Source organism: Pseudophryne corroboree, chromosome 8, assembly GCF_028390025.1.
Source record: "Pseudophryne corroboree isolate aPseCor3 chromosome 8, aPseCor3.hap2, whole genome shotgun sequence".
NCBI classification, from domain to species: Eukaryota; Metazoa; Chordata; class Amphibia; order Anura; family Myobatrachidae; genus Pseudophryne; species Pseudophryne corroboree.
In genome coordinates, this window is record NC_086451.1 from 364,205,510 (window position 1) to 364,228,105 (window position 22,596).

Consider the following 22,596-nt stretch of genomic DNA (forward strand, 5'->3'; position numbering starts at 1 on the left):
TCGGTGGATTTGAAATATCTTACATGGAAAGTAACCATGCTACTGGCCCTGGCTTCAGCCAGGAGAGTGTCAGAATTGGCGGCTTTATCGTATAAAAGCCCATATCTGATTTTCCATTCGGACAGGGCAGAACTGCGGACGCGTCCTCAGTTTCTGCCTAAGGTGGTTTCAGCGTTTCACCTGAACCAGCCTATTGTGGTGCCTGCGGCTACTAGCGATTTGGAGGATTCCAAGTTGCTGGACGTTGTCAGGGCATTGAAAATATATATTTCAAGGACGGCTGGAGTCAGAAAATCTGACTCGCTGTTTATACTGTATGCAGTGGCGTAAGTTCATCCTAGACGCCCGGAGGCAATATAAATACAGGTGCCCCCCTATATAGAGGCAAAAAAAAAAAAAATATATATATATATATATACATATACACACACCACACCAATATTGATCCTGCAGGCTATATATATATTTATATATATATCCTGCCATTCTTTGCAAGCATAATGGCGTATGCATGAAGAAATTTCCAAAGGACAGCTCTTGCGGTGAGAGCTATTCTTTGCCATGATACAGTAGAACTTCCCGGTGTATGATCCGGAGTCCTATCTGTGCATGCGTGGGCTGATGCGCCCCACTGGGGGGTGCTGGGAGGGGTCCAATGGGAAATGTGATAGAAGCCCATCTAAAGATGGTGTTGCCCACCGCATCCAAGCCCTGGGGTCTAGGCTTGGTGGATAAGTAGTAAGCAGCCAAACCTCTGAAAACTGCATTTTTGGAGGTTTGGCTGCATTTTTAACCTTGTGCTAATGATACATCCCAGCAGACCAGTGCCAGTTTAGGGTCCACATGGGCCTGGAGCTGAAAGTGAGTCTATTATGTGACCGATACTGCGGGTGGGGAGGCAATCATTTTGCTGGCTGTCGGGATTCCTAGCGGTCAGGATACCGACACCAGAATACCATCTCACAGGTCTTATTCCCATTCGTGGGTGTCCACAACACCAATAGAGTGGGATGGGAACCACCGAGACCACTGCGTTGCGAGCACAACAAGCAAGGGCCTTCATTGCGCACGCCGCCTGCCAGCATTCTGACTGACGGGATGCTGCTGTCAGGATGCTGATAGACGGCATCCCGTCTGTCGGTAAAACATATGTATTCCCTGCGGGAGGACAATTAATTATGGGAGGAAGATGGGGAGGGATGGTCGCGGGCGGGCAGAAGGACTTGGCAAATGGGGGGGGGGGGCAGATGGAGTAACAGAGGTCTGGAGGACGGGATGAGGCAGAATGGGGGTCATTGTATATATGACAAAAATGCAGATTCATTAAACGGGCATTGAAACGTTGCACTACTTCAATTGGTGTCAGTGTGCAAATCATTGGAGTGCCGCACCACCTCTATTTTGCTAAACTACTTTGCTGTGAGGGCACCCAATGTATTAGTCTATTATGTGGCTGTGCCAGACCCCTACCTCTATCTATATATACAAACATACATACAGTATACTGGCAGTGCACTTATACAGGGAGAAAGGGAGCATAGATGGATACCTTGTGTAGTGAAAGAAGGCTCTTCTCTCCTCCCCAATTACCGGAGGCAGAGCGCAATTAGGAAGTGGAATCCAAGGCAAGCGTGGTACCAGCTCTTAAACACCGCCTCGCACGTGTGTCCATCCATCCCGTCCCCCCCTTCCCCACAGCAGCGGGGCAACGGTAGCAGCAGCTCCTCTCCTACCTCCCACAGCAGGCGCGCACCAGCGCACTCTCCTGGGGTTTGCGCTGTAGTGGCGGCTTACAGGAATGAGTCAGTTCAGTGACGTAACTAGAAATTTTTCTCCCCCAAGCCAAAAAATGATTCCCCCCCCCCCACCTCCATAATTGGCAGTATAGAGTGTGTGGCTTCGTTGGGATGGGCGTGGCTTACCATAAAGGGGCGTGACATTGCAGGAAAAGACTGCGTTATACCCCAGTTTTCCAACCTGCACGCCCAGACGGGAAAGAAAAATAATCCTGATTCATGCCCCTTACATTATTTGTAATTTTTCCTCCTTATAGTAATGCCCAGTATACATTATGCCACATACTGCAGTGGCCCTTAGACATTATGCCACACACAATAATGCACATGACACAATATGCACACACCATAATGCCCCCGACACATTATGCCACACACCGTAATGCCCCCGACACATTATGACAGGAATCGCAATGCCCGTTATACATTATGCTACACACTGCAATGCCCCTGATACATTATACCACACACCGTAATGCCTGTGACACATTATGACAGGAATCACAATGCCCGTTATACATTATGCTACACACTGCAATGCCCTTGATACATTATAGCACATACAATGTCTTTGACACAGTATAACACACACCACAATGAGCCTGAGACATTATACCACATATCACAATGCCCGCGATATAGTATACCATACACCGTAATGCCCGACACATTATGACACACACCGCAATGTCCGTGATACATTATGCCACACACCGTAATGCCCATTATACATTAAGTTCTACAGTAAGGCTTCTAATTACTTTTAAATTACCTGCTCGTTGCCAGGGGTTTCATGCTCTTGGTTCCATGCACGGTGCCAAGGGTTTTCATGCTCAGGGTGTCATGCTTGTTGCCAGGGGTTTCATGCACTGGGTGTCATGTTCGTTGCCAGCGGTTTCATGCTCTTGGTTCCATGCACGGTGCCAGGGGTTTTCATGCTCAGGGTGTCATGCTCGTTGCCAGGGGTTTCATGCACTGGGTGTCATGCTCGTTGCCAGCGGTTCCATGCACGGTGCCAGGGGTTTTCATGCTCAGGGTGTCATGCTCGTTGCCAGGGGGTTCATGCACTGGGTGTCATGCTCGTTGCTAGGGGGTAGTGCTTGTTGCTAGGGCCGTGCTCCCAGTGCCACATATGCCCCCAGTGCCAGATATTCCCCCACAGTGTCAGGTATATGCCTCCAGTGCCAGGTACATGCCCCCAGTGCCAAATATACCCCCCCCAGTGCCACATATGCCCCCTCAGTGCCTGCTCCCCCCAGTGCCAAATATTCCACCACAGTGCCACATATGCCCCCTCAGTGCCTACTCCCCCACAGTGCCAGCAATATGCCCCCAGTGCCAGATATTCCTCCACAGTGCCAGGCATATGCCCCCAGTGCCAGATATTCCCCCACAGTGCCAGGTATATGCCCCCAGTGCCAGATATTCCCCCACAGTGCTAGGTGTATGCCCCCAGTGCCAGATATTCCCCCACAGGGCCAGGTATATGCCCCCAGTGCCAGATCTTCCCCCCACAGTGCCAGGTATATGCCCCCTGTGCCAGATATTCCCCCACAGGGCCAGGTATATGCGCCCAGTGCCAGGTATATGCCCCCAGTGCCAGATATTCCCCCACAGGGCCAGGTATATGCCCCCAGTGCTAGATCTTCCCCCACAGTGCCAGGTATATGCCCCCAGTGCCAAATATACCCCCCTCCCCAGTGCCACATATGCCCCCCGCCCCAGTGCCAGGTCTTCCCCCCCAGTGCCAGGTATATGCCCCCCAGTGCCAGGTATATGCCCCCCAGTGCCAGGTCTTCCCCCACAGTGCCAGGTATATGCCCCCCAGTGCCAGGTATATGCCCCCCAGTGCCAGGTCTTCCCCCCCAGTGCCAGGTATATGCCCCCCAGTGCCAGGTATATGCCCCCCAGTGCCAGGTCTTCCCCCCAGTGCCAGGTATATGCCCCCCAGTGCCAGGTCTTCCCCCACAGTGCCATGTATATGCCCCCCAGTGCCAGGTCTCCCCCCCCCAGTGCCAGGTATATGCCCCCCAGTGCCAGGTATATGCCCCCAGTGCCTGCTCCCCCCCTTGTGTTGGAGGGACACGGAGCGCATAGAGCGTCTCTCCTGTGTCCCTCCCTGGCTCTCTCCCCCGGCCGGTCTAATACAGGAAGTGCCGGTTCGTGAGCCAATCAGAGCTCACGAACGGCACTTCCTGTATTAGACCGGCCGGGGGAGAGAGCCAGGGAGGGACACAGGAGAGACGCTCTATGCGCTCCGTGTCCCTCCAACACAGCAGGGAGGGAGACCGCAGATTGACATGCGGACGCTCGTCCGCATGTCAATCTGTGTAAAGTCAGTGGCGCCACTGCGAGGCGCCCTCTTCAGGTGAGGAGCCCGGCGGCAGCCGACTCCGCTGCCTCCCGGACTTCCGCCCCTGACTGTATGCACCCAACAAGCTGGGTGCTCCTGCTTCTAAGCAGACGATTGCTCGTTGGATTTGTAGCACAATTCAACTTGCACATTCTGTGGCAGGCCTGCCACAGCCTAAATCTATCAAGGCCCATTCCACAAGGAAGGTGGGCTCATCTTGGGCGGCTGCCCGAGGGGTCTCGGCATTACAACTCTGCCGAGCAGCTACGTGGTCGGGGGAGAACACGTTTGTAAAATTCTACAAATTTGATACCCTGGCTAAAGAGGACCTGGAGTTCTCTCATTCGGTGCTGCAGAGTCATCCGCACTCTCCCGCCCGTTTGGGAGCTTTGGTATAATCCCCATGGTCCTGACGGAGTCCCAGCATCCACTAGGACGTCAGAGAAAATAAGATTTTACTTACCGATAAATCTATTTCTCGTAGTCCGTAGTGGATGCTGGGCGCCCATCCCAAGTGCGGATTGTCTGCAATACTTGTACATAGTTATTGTTACAAAAAAATCGGGTTGTTATTGTTGTGAGCCGTCTGTTCAGAGGCTCCTACGTTTGTCATACTGTTAACTGGGTTCAGATCACAGGTTGTACGGTGTGATTGGTGTGGCTGGTATGAGTCTTACCTGGGATTCAAAATCCTTCCTTATTGTGTACGCTCGTCCGGGCACAGTATCCTAACTGAGGCTTGGAGGAGGGTCATAGGGGGAGGAGCCAGTGCACACCACCTAGTCCTAAAGCTTTTATTTTTGTGCCCTGTCTCCTGCGGAGCCGCTAATCCCCATGGTCCTGACGGAGTCCCAGCATCCACTACGGACTACGAGAAATAGATTTATCGGTAAGTAAAATCTTATTTTTTCTGTGTCTTCCATACAGGTCACAATGTATATAGAAATCCAAAAAGACCAACAGATTTTGATAAAAGGGTTCTTGTGTGGTCTGGACGTTTCAAAAAAGAAGAAGATATTCCAGAAATCGTTTCGTGAGTAAATCCCATAAATCTTTTATCCAGACTTGCTGCGGTAACAGGTTGTTGCGACATCTATGGTTCTGACTTGACATTTAATGCCTTCAAAAACTTCTGTGGCCCAATCCCTGATCTACAGTCATTATGCTGACCCCATATGGTCAACATGGACAAATGGTTGACACATGAAAGGTCGACACTGGAAAAGGCTGACAGGCACAAAATGTTGACAGAGTCAAAAGGTCAAAAAGACAATGGTCGATGCTTTATTTTTTGCATTGTTGGGGTTGGTGAAGATAGTTTTACATCTGGGACCACCATTTGTAGAAACGCGTCCCCTCGCGAGCTCACTTCACTTGCTGCGCTTTGGACACGGTGTCTCGCTCCGCTCTGCTTTACTTGCCACAAGGTAGCTAAAGGTTATGATTTGTGACATGGATAGTCAAGGCCCCAAAAAATGAAAAAGCAAACAAAAAAACACTTGTTGAACATATGTGTGTGGACCATTGTAATGTTGAGGAATATGAACCCGTTGACCTTTTGAACCTGTTGACCTTTTCCGATGTCAACCTTTCATGTCGACCTTTTGTTGAGATCGTTCATATCTTTCAGAAAATCGGCCAGTGTGTAGGGCCTATAACTCTCGGGAAATGTTATATCTGCCACACCTGCAGTGCACATGGTTTTGCCCAACTGCTAACAAATTTGTTGCTGCGATCATCTCTGAATTACCCACATTATGAAGCATATTCCAGCAATGCACGCCTCTGTCTGCCTTCATCACCTATATAGTTGCTCCTGTCTCAGTGCAGTTTGCAGAGTGATTGACTTCAGAAAAGAAGGTATAATGGCACAATCAATGATAGTCGTTGATTAGCCCATCGATGGTGGATGTTTGTTGTTTCGCTGCAATCAATTACAAAAGCGCGGCACTGTTTTTTTCCTGTTGCACCGTGCTAAGCCCCGTTCTCAATGACCTGCTTGGCCCCTCCTCCCTCTCTGATTGGCTTGCTCGTTTCCGTGTCCCACAGTGGTGACGTCTCCGTCAGTGGCACTACTGATCATCATGCAACAGAGCAAGCTAAGTCTGAGTGACAACTGTGCAGACCAGAACCGTAACTAGACTTTTTGGTGCTCTGTGCCAGAGAGAGAATTGATGCCCCCTCCCCATTTTTCCAATAGGGACATAAGGCTCATGCCTCGTGGGGAAGGGGCATGACAAAATTGATCCCAGAGAAAGCCCATGCCATGATACCCCTTCCAACATTATAGAGAGAGAGAGAGAGAGAGAGAGAGAATTAATACACATTTATAGACCACTGCAAGAAAATGCATTTGAACACAAATTCTCTTTATACCACATTAATGCACTTACCTTGAGAGCTCGTTGTTATTCGGTTACAATACCATTTAAAGCACATTTCAATATACTGCCATACCCAGGATTCAAACCTGTTGCATTCCAGTCAAACACCCTACTCATTGAGCTATATGATCCTGCATGGAAACTATGAGAACTGAATGAAGCTACTTGTACTTTGTTAAAAAATAATCAGCATTGCAATTGAGCAGATCTATGTAGTATGCAGCCACACATCAATCTCTTGCAGCCACACAGTACATAGATCTGCTCAGCTGCAATGCTGATCATTTTTTCACAAAGTACAAGGTACGCTTCACATAGTTAGAATTCTCTAGATTTCTATGTAAGGTCAGATAGCTTAATGAATAGAGTGTCTGACTGCAGTGCTACAGGCAATAGGTTAGAATCCCACATCTTGAAATATAATAAAGTTATTAGCGACAGAAGGGGTGGGGGTAAGAGACAGGGATGGTCAGTAGATGCTAGGCTCCAAAAAAGGGGGAAGCTGCAAGTGAAAGAAATGAAAACATAATTGACAAGTGCTACCAACAGCGCCCCACACCCTGCAGAGCTATGTGCAGTGGCACACTTCGCACATACCTAGTTACGGCCCTGGTACAGACAGAGTAACTATAAATATGTAGATTCATACACAGGGGCAGGGAATTTTTTTTATCACAATATTTATAACTACATTCTTAAGTTTTTAACCTTTATGAGAACCCATAAGTATACAGTTCCAAAGATGCGGGAAAGACAGTGGAAAGCATCACTTTGGGTGGTGACACCCAGTGCTACACTGTGGACTTCTCTCGCACGCACAAATATTGTGATCACGAAGCCATGCCCCTAAGGTGTGTAACATTGTTACACTGGAGGCTTGCCCAGTTCTTTGGCAGCAGCTGGGCAGCACCCAGCCTCTCCTCTCCCTGCACCCGATGACGGGGCATCAAAATAGCAGCACAGCTCACCTTAACACTTACTTGGTCATTTAAATGTGCAGGAACCAATGTGTGCCTAGCATTGATTGATCCATTGAAAGTTAGACAATGATGGCAATTCTCTGGTTACTATGAATTACAGTTTATTTGTAGTTTATTAGTAAATAACCACAGTTGTAAACTTACTCTGGCCCTAGGGATCGTGATCCAACCTTTGTTTGACTGAGACTTGTAGGACTTGTTTACATGTATTCAAGGGCGGAGCTACCATAGGTGCAGGCAGTGTGTTACAACTGAGGGCTGGTGTTGATCTGAAACAGCCTCAGTTGTAAGGGCTGGTGTAAAGGTAAATGTGGGTGGCAGAATAGGACTCTTAGACATAGATGACTTCTACCACCAATTCCCGAAGATGTGACCATGACAACAAAGATAAAATGAATGTTTGTTTATTGAACACAGTTCTGGTGGTACACCGACAGTAGCACAGTTATGATATGAGAAATGGTTAAACACAGTATACAGTTCCACAAGAAATAACAGTTGTAATATTCCCTTAGGCACAAGGCTAGCTTGGGAGATTAGGAGATTGAAAGTCCTTTTACCAACACCTAGGTGCTGTAGAGTAGATAAAAGCTGGAACTGGTCAGCAGGTGTAATACAGAGGCTGAACGTACTGCAGAATGAATGATGCTTGTAAACTACCGGTTTTGCCGGATGGAAAGGACAATGAAGAACTGTGAATGAAGTGCGGAAGAACCAGTGTTAGCAGCGGAGTTGAATGACACTGGTGATGCTAGAGATCGATGAATTGAGAAAACAGATGACTTGAATACTGTAGATAACAGGAACACCGATGGCGGAGCACCGATGACAATAGGTAGCTGAACACCACTGGAAGCCCAATGCTGAAAGCTGGTGTTTTTGAAGCACTGCCAATAGCAGAAGGCAATGAGGATACTATGGAGTCAGGCAGGCACCGCAGGGTGGTAGTTGGTGCTGGTCTCTGCAGAACCGGAAACTCAGGAGCTGGAATACCTGGAACACAGTTAGTAGTAACAAAGAGCAGAGACAGGATACACTGGAAATGACAAACAAAGCACTAACAACTTCCTGGTCTAGGATCAGTCCCTTTATACCCTCAGCAGTGCAGGGATTGGATCAGCAATCAGGCAGAGCTCAGCAGAACTGTAGATTGGTGGAAATAGCATCATGTGATCCAAACCAACATGGCTGCGCCCATACTGGTTCTTGGAGGGAAACCTGGTTTGTAATTCCATGTGGAGCTTTCACAGTAATGGCGGCAGCGGCCGCAGGACACAGTGACTCGCAAACTGCACAGCAACCTCTCAGAGCCGGCGGCAGAAGCTACAGACCTGTAGTGCTTTACTGTGGTAATCGCGGCAAGGCTGCAGCTGACAGGAGACGCCACACAGATCCGTCCACACGCTGAGGGTGCAGCAATGGCGGCGGAGGCCGCAACTAACAGAAGACGCTATGCAGAGCCGTCCAAGTGCTGAGAGTACAGTAATGGTGGCGGAGGCTGCGATGAGCTGGAAATGCCATTCCATCTAAGAGTTCCTTGTGACAGCACCCGCAAACTGGCAGAGAGGAAATTTGAAATAAGGACATTTAGCAACATGATTGAGATCCGGCCCTGGAACGCTGATCCAGCCTCAGAAGAAACCTGAAAGGTAAAAAATGATGTCCAGTAGTCCGGATCGTGACAGCACCTCCCCCCCCCTTTAGGAGTGGCCCCAGGACACTTCTTTGGCTTCTGAGGGAACTTAGAATGGAAATTCCGAACCAATGTAGGAGCATGGACATCTGAAGCATTGGTCCAGGAACGGTCCTCAGGGCCATAGCCCTTCCAATCGATCATGTATTGAAGTTGACCATAACGGAAGCGTGAATCCAGAATCTTGGCGACTTCATACTCAACACTACATTGAGTCTGGACTTTGGGAGCCGAAGGAAGTGCTGAATGGTACCGATTCAGGATCAGCGGTTTCAGAAGGGAAACAGGAAACGTCCTGGGAATTTTTAAGAATGGAGGAAGTTAAAGTTTGAAAGCTACTGGGTTGATGACTTGTTCAATTCGAAAAAAGGGCCGATATATCGAGGAGCAAATTTCTTGCTTAGAACTCTTAACCTCAGATTCTTTGTAGATAGCCAAACATGATCACCCACTTTAAGGGCAGGAATTTCCCTACGCTTCCTATCTGCAAACCTCTTATATCTAAAAGATGCCTTGAGTAGAGCTGCTGGAACGTTCTTCCAGTTATTTGAAAACTGACGTAGAGTGATATCAGCTGCTGGCACTGAAGTTGCTGGAAGCGGTTGAAATTCTGGAACTTTAGGGTGAAATCCATAGTTAGTGAAGAATGGCCTAGAAGAAGAGGATGAGTGGTATTGGTTGTTATGACAGAACTCAGCCCAGGGAAGAAGTTGAACCCAGTCATCTTGGGATGAGGATACATAAATTTCTGAGGAAGGCCTCCAAGTCCTGATTCACCCTCTCAGTTTGACCGTTAGTTTGGGGGTGTTAAGCTGTGGAGAATTGTGATGGTATGGGAAGCGCCTTCTAGCAAATACCTCCACTCTTCCAGAGCGAGCTTGATAGCCAACAATTCTTGATCGCCAATGGCGTAATTGCGCTCAGCAGGGGAAAACTTCCGGGAGAAGAAGCTGCAAGGATGCAGATAACCATCTTTGGCTCTTTGAGCCAGGACCGCGCCCACTCCAACGGAAGAGGCATCCACCTCAAGGGTGAATGGCATGTTAGTATCTGGCTGTTTCAACACCGGAGCTGAGGTGAATCTTTGCTTTAACAGATGGAAGGCTTGCATGGCTTCTTTGGACCACTTGGAGGGATTAGCACCCTTCTTGGTAAAGGCAGTGATAGGCGCCACAATAGTGGAAAAGTTTTGAATACATTTTCTGTAATAGTTGGCGAATCCTAAAAATCTCTGAACACCCTTGAGGGTTGTAGGTATTGGCCAATTCTGGATAACTTGCAGTTTCTCAGGATCCATCTCTAGTCCGGAACCGGACACAATGTAGCCTAGAAACGGAATGGATTTGACTTTCAAAGACGCATTTTTCCAACTTGCAATAAAGATGATTGACACGAAGACGGGACAAGAATTCCTTCACCCAAAAACGATGTTCCTCCAGATCATTGGCAAAGATGAGAATGTCATCGAGGTATACCACGACATGACGATAGAGGATATCTCTAAAGATCTCGTTCACGTAGTGTTTGAAAACAGCTGCAGTGTTACTAAGTCCGAAAGGCATGACGAGGTACTCATAATGTCCGTCACGGGTGTTAAATGCGGTCTTCCACTCGTCACCCTTCCGGATCCGAATGAGGTTATAGGCACCCCTCAAATCTTATTTCGTGAAGATGGTTGCTCCGCTAACCCGATCAAAGAGTTCGGTAATCAGAGGCAGAGGATACAGATTTTTTACTGTGATGTCGTTCAAACCTCTATAGTCGATGCATGGCCGCAGGCCACCGTCTTTCTTCTTAACGAAGAAGAAACGTGCACCAGCTGGAGAAGAAGGTCGGATAAAACCCTTTGCCAAATTTTCTTTAATGTACTCCTCCATGGAATGAGTCTCTGGTACAGACAATGGATCCGTTCGGCCTCGAGGTGGAACCTTCCCTGGGATGAGGTCGATAGGACAATCCCATTCCCTATGTGGGGGCAGGATATCAGCAGAAGCTTTACTGAACACATCTGTATAGTCTTGGTACTGAAGAGGTGGAACGTCAGAAGACTTGGAGGATGAAGAACATACAGGAAGTACTTTGGAAAGACAGGTCTCAGAACAGGACGGACCCCATGCCAGGATATGGGTCATCCTCCAGTCAATCAGAGGGTTATGCAAACGAAGCCATGGAAGGCCCAGAACCACCGGATGGGTGGCCTTTGGAATCACCAAAAAGGAAATTAACTCTGAATGAAGAACTCCTACTTTCAGACGAACTGGTAGAGTCTTGGAAGAAATGACTGCATCAGAAATCTTGCTGCCATCTACGACAGTCAAAGTTATGGAAGACGAAAGTCTTTCGGTGGGTAGGGACCACCACTTGACATATTACTCAGTCATAAAATTCCCAGCCGCTTCTGAGTTCAACAGAGCAATAATGTTCCTAGTACGCTGAGCCACTTGGAGCGAAACTGGGAGATTGCAATCACTTGAAGATGGAGAGGAATGCATTGCTCCTAGCCGACCCTCTCCTTGGCGGGACAGGACTTGGAGTTTCCCAGACGCTTGGGACAGGCATTAATAATGTGAGATGGTGCAGCACAATAAAGACAGAGATGCTCAGAGAGACATCTTCTACGCTCTGCCGGAGATAGACGACAATGACCTATCTGCATGGGTACGTCCTTGGGCTGAGATGGCTGATGAGGAGGAGGAGTAACCTTGGGAAAAGATGATCTTCCTCGCTCGATTGCCCTTTTTCGAAACCGTAGATCAACTTTGGTACACAGAGATATAAGTTCATCCAACTTTGAAGGCAAATCCCTGGTAGCCAATTCATCCTTGATACGCTCAGATAGGCCATGCCAGACGGCTGCACGTAAAGCATCATCATTCCATGCCAGTTCTGATGCTAATATCTGGAACTGTATTAGATACTGTCCAACAGTTCGTGTCCCCTGGCGGATACGGAGAATCTCAGAAGAAGCTGAAGTTACACGACCTGGCTCATCGAAGGTACGCCTGAATGTTGCCACAAAGTCCGTATATGAAGACAGCAAAGTATCAGATCTCTCCCATAACGGTGATGCCCAATCCAGAGCGGGGCCACTAAGGAGGGAAATAATGTAGGCAACCTGTGCGATCAGTTGGAAAACTGCCAGGCTGTAACTCGAAACAAATTTCGCACTGATTGAGAAATCCCCTGCAGACTTTTGGGGATCCATCAAATTTCGCTGGAGTCGGTAAATGAAGACATGGAGCAGAAGTGGGTATGGTGGGTGTGGTTACCACTGTAGGTACTGCCATCGATACACCAGACGCCCCGGTACCACGAAGGGTCGTTTGGATTCCATCCAGCCGAGAGGAGAGATCCTGAAGACAGCGGATAACATGACCTTGTGCAGCCTCCTGATGTTCAAGTCGGGCTTCCAGTTCTTGCATTGGCCTGGCCACTTGGTCTTGGTCTCCGGCCGGATTCATTTGGTCAGTGCTTACTGTCACAACTGAGGGCTGGTGTTGTTCTGAAACAGCCTCAGTTGTAAGGGCTGGTGTAAAGGTAAATCTGGGTGGCAGAATAGGACTCTTAGACATAGATGACTTCAACCACCAATTCCCGAAGATGTGACCACGACAACAAAGATAAAATGAATGTTTGTTTATTGAACACAGTTCTGGTGGTACACCGACAGTAGCACAGTTATGATATGAGAAATGGTTAAACACAGTATACAGTTCCACAAGAAATAGGAGTTGTAATATTCCCTTAGGTGTGGTATCCGCACAAGGCTAGCTTGGGAGATTAGGATATTGAAAGTCCTTTTACCAACACCTAGGTGCTGTAGAGTAGATAAAAGCTGGAACTGGTCAGCAGGTGTAATACAGAGGCTGAACGTACTGCAGAATGAATGATGCTTGTAAACTACCGGTTTTGCCGGATGGAACGGACAATGAAGAACTGTCAATGAAGTGCGGATGAACCAGTGTTAGCAGCGGAGTTGAATGACACTGGTGATGCTAGAGATCGATGAATTGAGAAAACAGATGACTTGAATACTGTAGATAACAGGAACACCGATGGCGGAGCACCGATGACAATAGGTAGCTGAACACCACTGGAAGCCCAATGCTGGAAGCTGGTGTTTTTGAAGCACTGCCAATAGCAGAATGCAACGAGGATACTATGGAGTCAGGCAGGCACCGCAGGGTGGTAGTTGGTGCTGGTCTCTGCAGAACTGGAGACTCAGGAGCTGGAATACCTGGAACACAGTTAGTAGTAACAAAGAGCAGAGACAGGATACACTGGAAATGACAAACAAAGCACTGACAACTTCCTGGTCTAGGATCAGTCCCTTTATACCCTCAGCAGTGCAGGGATTGGATCAGCAATCAGGCAGAGCTCAGCAGAACTGTAGATTGGTGGAAATAGCATCATGTGATTCAAACCAACATGGCTGCGCCCATACTGATTCTTGGAGGGAAACCTGATTTGTAATTCCATGTGCAGCTTTCACAGTAATGGCGGCAGCGGCCGCAGGACACAGTGACTCTCAAACTGCACAGCAACCTCTCAGAGCCGGTGACAGAAGCCACAGCGAATGAGAGGCACCACACAGACCTGTAGTGCTTTACTGTGGTAATCGCGGCAAGGCTGCAGCTGACAGGAGACGCCACACAGATCCGTCCACGCGCTGAGGGCGCAGCAATGGCTGTGGAGGCCGCAACTAACAGAAGACGCTATGCAGAGCCGTCCAAGTGCTGAGAGTACAGTAATGGCGGCGGAGGCCGCGATGAGCTGGAAACGCCATTCCATCTAAGAGTTCCTTGTGACAGCACCCGCAGACTGGCAGAGAGGAAATATGAAATAAGGACATTTAGCAGCATGATTGAGACCCGGCCCTGGAACGCTGAGCCAGCCTCAGAAGACACCTGAAAGGTAAAAAATGATGTCCAGTAGTCCGGATCGTGACACAGTGCAGCTGCTATGGGACCCAGAGCTGCGAGGGGCCCACCTTCACTTTCAAAGTTACATATGTTATATACATTTTTCACCTCTGGATGGTATGTCCTTTCAAACTTTTGCCTTGGTGCATGCAATATATCTAGGTATGCCCCTGGACCTGCTCATTGTAGTGTGGTATAAAATGAGCAGGAGGGCATTTTAATGTTATATAATATGAACCAGGGCACTGTAATGAGGCACAATACGAATGGGGAGCACTATATATCATAATATGAATTGGGGGTATTGTGCGGCATAATGTGTACTGGCAGCTCTGAAGTGTGAACTTAAGCACTACTGTGATTCATAAAAGAATCTAGGGCATTACTCTGGGGCATAACATTAAATAAGGTTCTACTATGGTTCAGAAAATGAACTAGAGCACTATTATAGGGCATAAAAATTAGAGATGAGCGGATTCGGTTTTACTCGGTTCTCAAAACCGAATCTTATTGGCTATCCAAAACATGTGACATCCGTGAGCCAATAAGATTCGGTTTTGAGAACCGAGTAAAACCGAGTAAAACCGAATCCGCTCATCTCTAATAAAAATAACAACTGCTGTAGAGAAGTGTCTCTCTAGAAGTATTGGGATGGGGGCCCCTTCAAAATGTTGCTATGGGGCCCACAAAGATTCTTGCTACGCCCCTGCATGTATTAAATGTCTTTGAACTTTTTACACACTACTAAACAAATAAAAAGACTCATTCCAAATCGAACATAAATGTCAGTGCTGTGATTCCCACCACTGCTTTCTAAATTTAATGGCTGGCTTATAACTTTAGAACGTAGTCTGCATAACACCAGTACAATCCTATATAATAAAAGGCTAACGCTGCTCCTGACCTCTATGTGGGGTATGCAAGTGTTTTGCACACCAGCGGCCACTAGATGGCACCCAATGGAGCATTCAAGTGTTGCTCCATTCGGGTGCACAGAGCCACCGGCGCTGACATTACTGTTATGTTAAAAATAGTGAGTATGGGGGTCATTCCGAGTTGATCGCTCGCTAGCAACTTTTTTGCTGTGCTGCGATCAGATAGTCGCTGCCTATGGGGGAGTGTATTTTTGCTTTGCAAGTGCGCGAACGCTTTTGCAGCCGACGGCACAAAAAGGTTTTTTGCAGTTTCTGAGTAGCTCTGGACTTACTCAGCCTATCCGGTCCCGGAATTGACGTCAGACACCCGCCCTGCAAACTCTTGGACACGCCTGCGTTTTTCCAAACACTCCCAGAAAACGGTCAGTTGACACCCATAAACGCCCTCTTTCTGTCAATCACCTTGCGATCGGCTGTGCAAATGGATTCTTTGTTAAATCCATCGCCCAGCACCGATCCGCTTTGTACCCGTACGACGCGCCTGCGCATTGCGGTGCATACGCATGTGCAGTTTTGCTGAGATTTAACCTGATTGCAGCGGTGCAAAAAGTTGCTAGCAAGCGATCAACTCGGAATGACCCCCTATGTTCCCGCACAGAGAGAAAGATAGCGTATAAATGATAAATACCAACGTATGTGTGATTTGTGAGGACTAAGGGGGTCATTCCGAGTTGATCACTAGTGAAAAATGTTCGCAGCGCAGCGATTAAGTGAAAAAGCGGCACTTCTGCGCATGCGTATGCGACGCAGTGCGCACATGTGTCGTACTTTCACAACGGACAATGTATTTTTGCACAAGGTCTAGCGACGCTTTTCAGTCGCAATGGCAGCCGCAGAGTGATTAACAGGAAAGGGGCGTTTCTGGGTGTCAACTGACCGTTTTCAGGGAGTGTTCCAAAAAACGCAGGCGTGCAGGGAAAAACACTAGCGTGGCTGGCCGAACGCAGGGCGTGTTTGTGACGTCAAATCCGGAACTGAATGGTCTGAAGTTATCGCAAGCGCTGAGTAGGTCTGGAGCTACTCTAAAACTGCCCAATTTGTTTTTGTAGCCGCTCTGCGATCCCTTCGTTTGCACTTTTGCTAAGCTAAGATACACTCCCAGAGGGCGGCGGCTTAGCGTTTGCACGGCTGCTAAAAACAGCGAGCGATCAACTCGGAATGACCACCTAAATTGTCTCTATAGAGTCTGTTGGCAGTGAGCCCAGGGTTCAGCAATGTCTTACTGGTTAACATTTACAGTATACAAAGAAGAGGAAATAAAAACCCTCTTTTGTCGCACTTTTTGGAAGGGAAAAATTTAGAAAAATTAAAATGTAACGTTTATTAGGACTATTAAAATGCAGTTCCCCTAGGAAACGTACAACAATTGATTGCAAATAACAATAGTCTCATATCTTGATCAAATATGTCAAAATACTATTTGTATATACAGTATTTAACATCAATATTCTTACATCTTGACCAAATATATCAAAAGTCATTACTGTTATGTTGTTCAGTCATTTTGACGGGCTGGTAACTAGTATATTGATAAAAGTACTGTACACCACATAATGAGTTCATGAAGAACACTTTAACTATCATTAAATGTAGTTTGTTGTACTGTGTTTTTACCAGTTTATATTAATTGGCTATTAGTTCCGTACTCCAATAATCCATTAAACATCATTGCCTTGTAACTCTCTTTAACGTATGTTTAATGGCTATTGCATGCATGCACAGGTTAAGACATAATATTGATATTTATCAAAATAAACCTGTAAGCAAGTAATTCTGGCAAATATAACGCCTTACTGAACAGTGAATAAACCTGTCCAGTTGGCTTGGTCCATTGATCGCCCTTTGGGGGTATATGGTGAACATGTGTCATGTTGTGGCTATACAGTATGTCGCGTATATATTTCCCAGTGACAATGAAAGCCTGTAGGATGCCTCCATGTATCCATGGGACAGCACTGCATTTATTAATCTTAATATGGTGAAATTAAGCGCTTATATTATCGTGTGTGTGTTTTTTTTCTAGATGGGAGACAATCTCAGCTGCCAGAAGCAATGTTCGAATAAAGGTCTGCATGCTGATGATACTATTCACAGTGACGGGATGTGTCTTCATGGTGTGGTCTGGCAAAAAGGTAAGGGCACCCTTGCCAATACACCTCTTCTTAGCGCTTTCTCCCAGCCGCAGTATAAAACAGGACACTTTCCGATTACCCAAATGTGGGTTGCAGCAAGTTTCTTACTATTATTGCTGGTTGCAACAGGAGTCCATCATTGCACTAATTGAATATGGCCATGTGCCACTGGCGTATCTATAATGGGTGCAGTGTGTGCGGAGCACACGGGCCCCTGGGTCCAGAGAGGGCCCACACCGCACACACTGCACCCATTTTTTCTATACTTACCTTTCCGTCGTCCATCGGCGACTGTGTCTAGGCCCCCCTCCTCTCCTGTAGCCGTCACCGCCGCTGCTAGTGCACTGAGCGCTAGAGACTCTTGCACAGTGCCAGAGTCTACAGCGCATGCGCAGGACTCTGGAAAAGTGGCGCGGCGGCCATTTATCGGAGTCCTGCGCATGCGCTGTAGACTCTGGCACTGTGCCAGAGTCTCAGCGCTGAGAGCGCTAGCAGCGACGGTGACGGCTACAGGAGAGGAGGGGGCCCAGACACGGAGTCTGCACACGGGTCCCCTCCTCTCTAGAAACACCACTGCCATGTGCCCTCAAAAGGCGGTAAATCTGCTGTGACCATTGTACACATTCAGTGCATTTGGTTTCTCACAGTATTTTCCTTAGACTGAAATGTATTTCTAAAGGGCTCCATACACTAGAATGATAACGCCCGATTTCATCCAATTTCGTTCATTTGGGCCGATATATCGGGTGAAATCGGGAATTTTGGAGGTGTATCCAATCCGATCCGATGCGCATTCCCGTGAGGGTCAGATCGCATCAACTAGATCGTTAGTGCTGCATTCGTGATATGTCGGTTCCCGCAAGCATGGCTGGGATCGCATACGATATATCGCATGCAAAATGTACCAAATCGTATGGAATCATATGGAACCACTCCCGGGAAGCTCCCGGGAGAGTTCAAGGGAAATCGCCTCCGACTTCAGCCTCAGACATATCATTCTAGTGTATGGGGCCCTTAAGATTATAGTCTTTAAAAAAATAACATCAAAATGGATTTTGTTCAGTTAAAATCATTATGCTGGGTTCTACAACTTAAAGGAAAAGATAGTTTGACGTGAAACAAGTCTTTAAGTACAGTACCAGGAGTAATTCCCATATATAATATTATTGGGATGCAATTCTTAATGAATGCAACTGTCAGCCTTATCAAGATGTTTAATTGTAAGTTTTTTTATAACATTTATATATTTATGTGATGCTTTTGTTAATGCAATAGTTGGGTTATACTACGCAAGACAGGCAAGTATCAAGGCTAGAGTTTGCATTCATGATGACCTTAATTAACCCACTCACAGTGATTCTCACCCCAGTACTGAACCTATTTTCATCACTTTTTGAGCTGGTTGTATTCCAACATGGTCAAATTCAGCCTCTTCTACCGTCCCTCCCCTGCAGTAAGTGGTGGGGATACTGTATGTAATTATGATTTTTACTGCATTAAACTCCTACACGACTGTGAATGAGTTGGACTTGCATTTTTGAGGCTTTTGCTGAGGGTCGCACTCGTCCTAAGCACTAAATTGGTTAAGTGGCCACACATAGCTAATGATATGGAGAAGATCAAAGAGCAAGACATGTTCACTCTATATATTGCCATGTTAGTCTGTTTATCTGTATTGTGCTATTAAAATATTCAATATCGCTATACTGCTTTAATGTTTGGTGTTAGAATTACTGAGCTCACCCATGATTGAGAAAAGCTTGAGTGTCCTGTGTCAGATATGCAACAAGAGCAGTCAGTTATCTTTTTTTCCCCCCAGGCTCTTAAGGAGGAAAATACACTGAAGCAAATAAATGCGGAGAAAAAGGCTAAATGGAAAGAAGAAGCCATGCAACAGTCAGCTTCCCTGAAAAGTCACTGACCTGAAGCCTCTGTTATTGTATATTGATTATCTTGTAGAAAATATTTGCATATATATATATATATATATGGCATACATAAGGCATATATATGAAATATAAGGCAACTAAAAAATTGCTAACTCTATAATGCAATGGTTCTCCTCTCATTCATTATTTATGGTTGGCTTAAATTGGTCAGTAGACGTTGGATGGGGGTGTTTCTTCTGTGTGTTTGTGTGTGTGCAGGTTTATTTTCCACAGCTTTTCACAACTGAACCCGAGCAGTTACCAGCAAGAACAATGGGGCAGATGTATTAAGCCAGGAAACGGCATAAGGAAGTGATAAACCAGTGATAAGTGCAAGCTGATAAAACGTACCATCCAATCAGCTCCTAACTGTTAATTTACATATTGGAGCTGATTGGCTGGTGCGTTTATCGCATACAAAGACAAGGTTGCAGGTGCACAATTCAAACACTACCAATTTATTAATAATAATCATTGCAATAAAATTTTACATTTTGAGCGAGGTTCTTCGCATAGTTATGGCCATAGGTAACGGCTTTCCCACCGCGTCCAGGTGACCTCATTAGTCGGGCAAGTCCCTAACATTATTTTTTTTTTTGGGGGGGTACAAATCTAGGGCATGGGACACCCCAAAATGAAGCAGCTGAGTGGCCCCATGGCAACACTAAGGTGAAAAAATATATAGTGAAAAAAGTGAAGATAGGTTAGTGAGAGAGGCTGCTGAGAACAGCAGGGGTAAATTAGTGAGGGGTAACAAGGTGAGAATAAAGTAGTGAGAGGTAAAGGTGGGAAATGAGTTACATTGGACCAAATAAGTGGTAATCTGTGTTGCTCCTGAGGCCAATCAGCCACAGCAGTCCAGGGGGACCCACTCCCCAGAAATCCCCCCCCCCCTTGCTCTGCATGCTGTCTAAGAAATGTCAGGAACCTAATTAAAACCAATATACAGGACAGATGGGCGTGGGTGCTACTACCAGGCAGAAGGGGTCTCTGGCCTTCTATTGTCTATGTAAATACACAGCATTAGGTATACAGGGGAGGGGTCCTGGAGTGCATACTGGTAATGAGAGGTGCGACCCGTGCTTAAAGGGGTCCTGGAGAGGTGGTGGAACTCACCCTCCCCCCACCTACCCGAGCGCCCCAGTCTGAAAAGGGATTGCGCGTGCCTTAGGTGTGCACTGCAAAAAGGGGGTGTGGTCACTAGAGATGAGCGGGTTCGGTTCCTCTGAATCCGAACCCGCCCGAACTTCAGGTTTTTTACACGGGTCCGAGCAGGCTCGGATCTTCCCGCCTTGCTCGGCTAACCCGAGCGCGCCCGAACGTCATCATCACGCTGTCGGATTCTCGCGAGGCTCGGATTCTATCGCGAGACTCGGATTCTATATAAGGAGCCGCGCGTCACCGCCATTTTCACACGTGCATTGAGAGTCATAGGGAGAGGACGTGGCTGGCGTCCTCTCCGTTTAGAGAAGAGAGAGACACAGTATTTTGGGGAGCATTATTAGGAGGAGTACTACTATACTGTATACTACTATACTACTTGCTGAAGTGATATTTATAGATTAGATAGTGTGACTGTAAGTGTATTATCTGACTTGTGGGGGAGACACTGACAGTGGGGAGCAGTTAGAGTCTGAGAGCAGGACTCAGGAGTACATATAACGTACAGTGCACACTTTTGCTGCCAGAGTCAGTGCCACACTGCCATTGTTGTGACCACACTGACCACCAGTATAATAATATATTTTGTGATTGTCTGCTTAGGCCTCGGAGTACTAGTTGCAAGTTGCAACGTGACCTGAAGTGACCACCAGTTTAATAATCAATCACCACCAGTTTAATATATATATATATATATATATATATATAATTGTATATTATATATATATATATAATATTGTATACCACCTACCCGTGGTTTTTTTTTTTCCATTCTTCTTTATACATACTACTATAGTAGCTTACTGTAGCAGTCTGCGGTGCTGTGCTGACCTGACAGTGTCCAGCAGGTCCGTCATCAGTCATTACATAATAAATATATATAGTACCTGTCCGGCTGCAGTACTAGTGATATTATATTGATTTCATCTCATTATCAATAATTTATCATCCAGTCTAGACTCTATATTAGCAGCAGACACAGTACGTTAGTCCACGGCTGTAGCTACCTCTGTGTCGGCACTCGGCAGTCCATCCATAATTGTATACCACCTACCCGTGGTTTTTTTTTTTCTTTCTTCTTTGTACATACTACTATAGAGTATAGTAGCTTACTGTAGCAGTCTGCGGTGCTGCTGAGCTGACAGTGTCCAGCAGGTCCGTCATCAGTCATCATTACCTAATAAATATATTATCTACCTGTCCGGCTGCAGTACTAGTGATATTATATATACATACATATATATATTGATTTCATCTCATTATCAATCATCCAGTCTATATTAGCAGCAGACACAGTACGTTAGTCCACGGCTGTAGCTACCTCTGTGTCGGCACTCGGCAGTCCATCCATAATTGTATACCACCTACCCGTGGTTTTTTTTTTCTTTCTTCTTTGTACATACTACTATAGTATAGTAGCTTACTGTAGCAGTCTGCGGTGCTGCTGAGCTGACAGTGTCCCGCAGGTCCGTCATCAGTCATCATTACCTAATGAATATATTATCTAGCTGTCCGGCTGCAGTACTAGTGATATTATATATACATACATATATATATATTGATTTCATCTCATTATCATCCAGTCTATATTAGCAGCAGACACAGTACGGTAGTCCACGGCTGTAGCTACCTCTGTGTCGGCACTCGGCAGTCCATCCATAAGTATACTAGTATCCATCCATCTCCATTGTTTACCTGAGGTGCCTTTTAGTTGTGCCTATTAAAATATGGAGAACAAAAATGTTGAGGTTCCAAAATTAGGGAAAGATCAAGATCCACTTCCACCTCGTGCTGAAGCTGCTGCCACTAGTCATGGCCGAGACGATGAAATGCCAGCAACGTCGTCTGCCAAGGCCGATGCCCAATGTCATAGTACAGAGCATGTCAAATCCAAAACACCAAATATCAGTAAAAAAAGGACTCCAAAACCTAAAATAAAATTGTCGGAGGAGAAGCGTAAACTTGCCAATATGCCATTTACCACACGGAGTGGCAAGGAACGGCTGAGGCCCTGGCCTATGTTCATGGCTAGTGGTTCAGCTTCACATGAGGATGGAAGCACTCAGCCTCTCGCTAGATAACTGAAAAGACTCAAGCTGGCAAAAGCACCGCAAAGAACTGTGCGTTCTTCGAAATCCCAAATCCACAAGGAGAGTCCAATTGTGTCGGTTGCGATGCCTGACCTTCCCAACACTGGACGTGAAGAGCATGCGCCTTCCACCATTTGCACGCCCCCTGCAAGTGCTGGAAGGAGCACCCGCAGTCCAGTTCCTGATAGTCAGATTGAAGATGTCAGTGTTGAAGTACACCAG

General features: G+C 46.7%; 1 protein-coding gene across 1 annotated transcript in view; it reads left to right on the top strand.

Moving 5' to 3' along the window:
- The window catches only part of LOC134947806 (protein FAM162A-like), a 49,296-nt gene extending 30,052 nt beyond the window's left edge, over positions 1-19,244 (top strand). The window contains exons 2-4 of the mRNA XM_063935684.1: positions 5,077-5,182; positions 17,087-17,195; positions 19,015-19,244. Coding sequence (XP_063791754.1) covers positions 5,077-5,182; positions 17,087-17,195; positions 19,015-19,116 — 317 coding nt within the window. The 3' untranslated portion in view covers positions 19,117-19,244. The remainder of the gene's footprint in view (positions 1-5,076; positions 5,183-17,086; positions 17,196-19,014) is intronic.
- Positions 19,245-22,596: the final 3,352 nt, after the last annotated feature.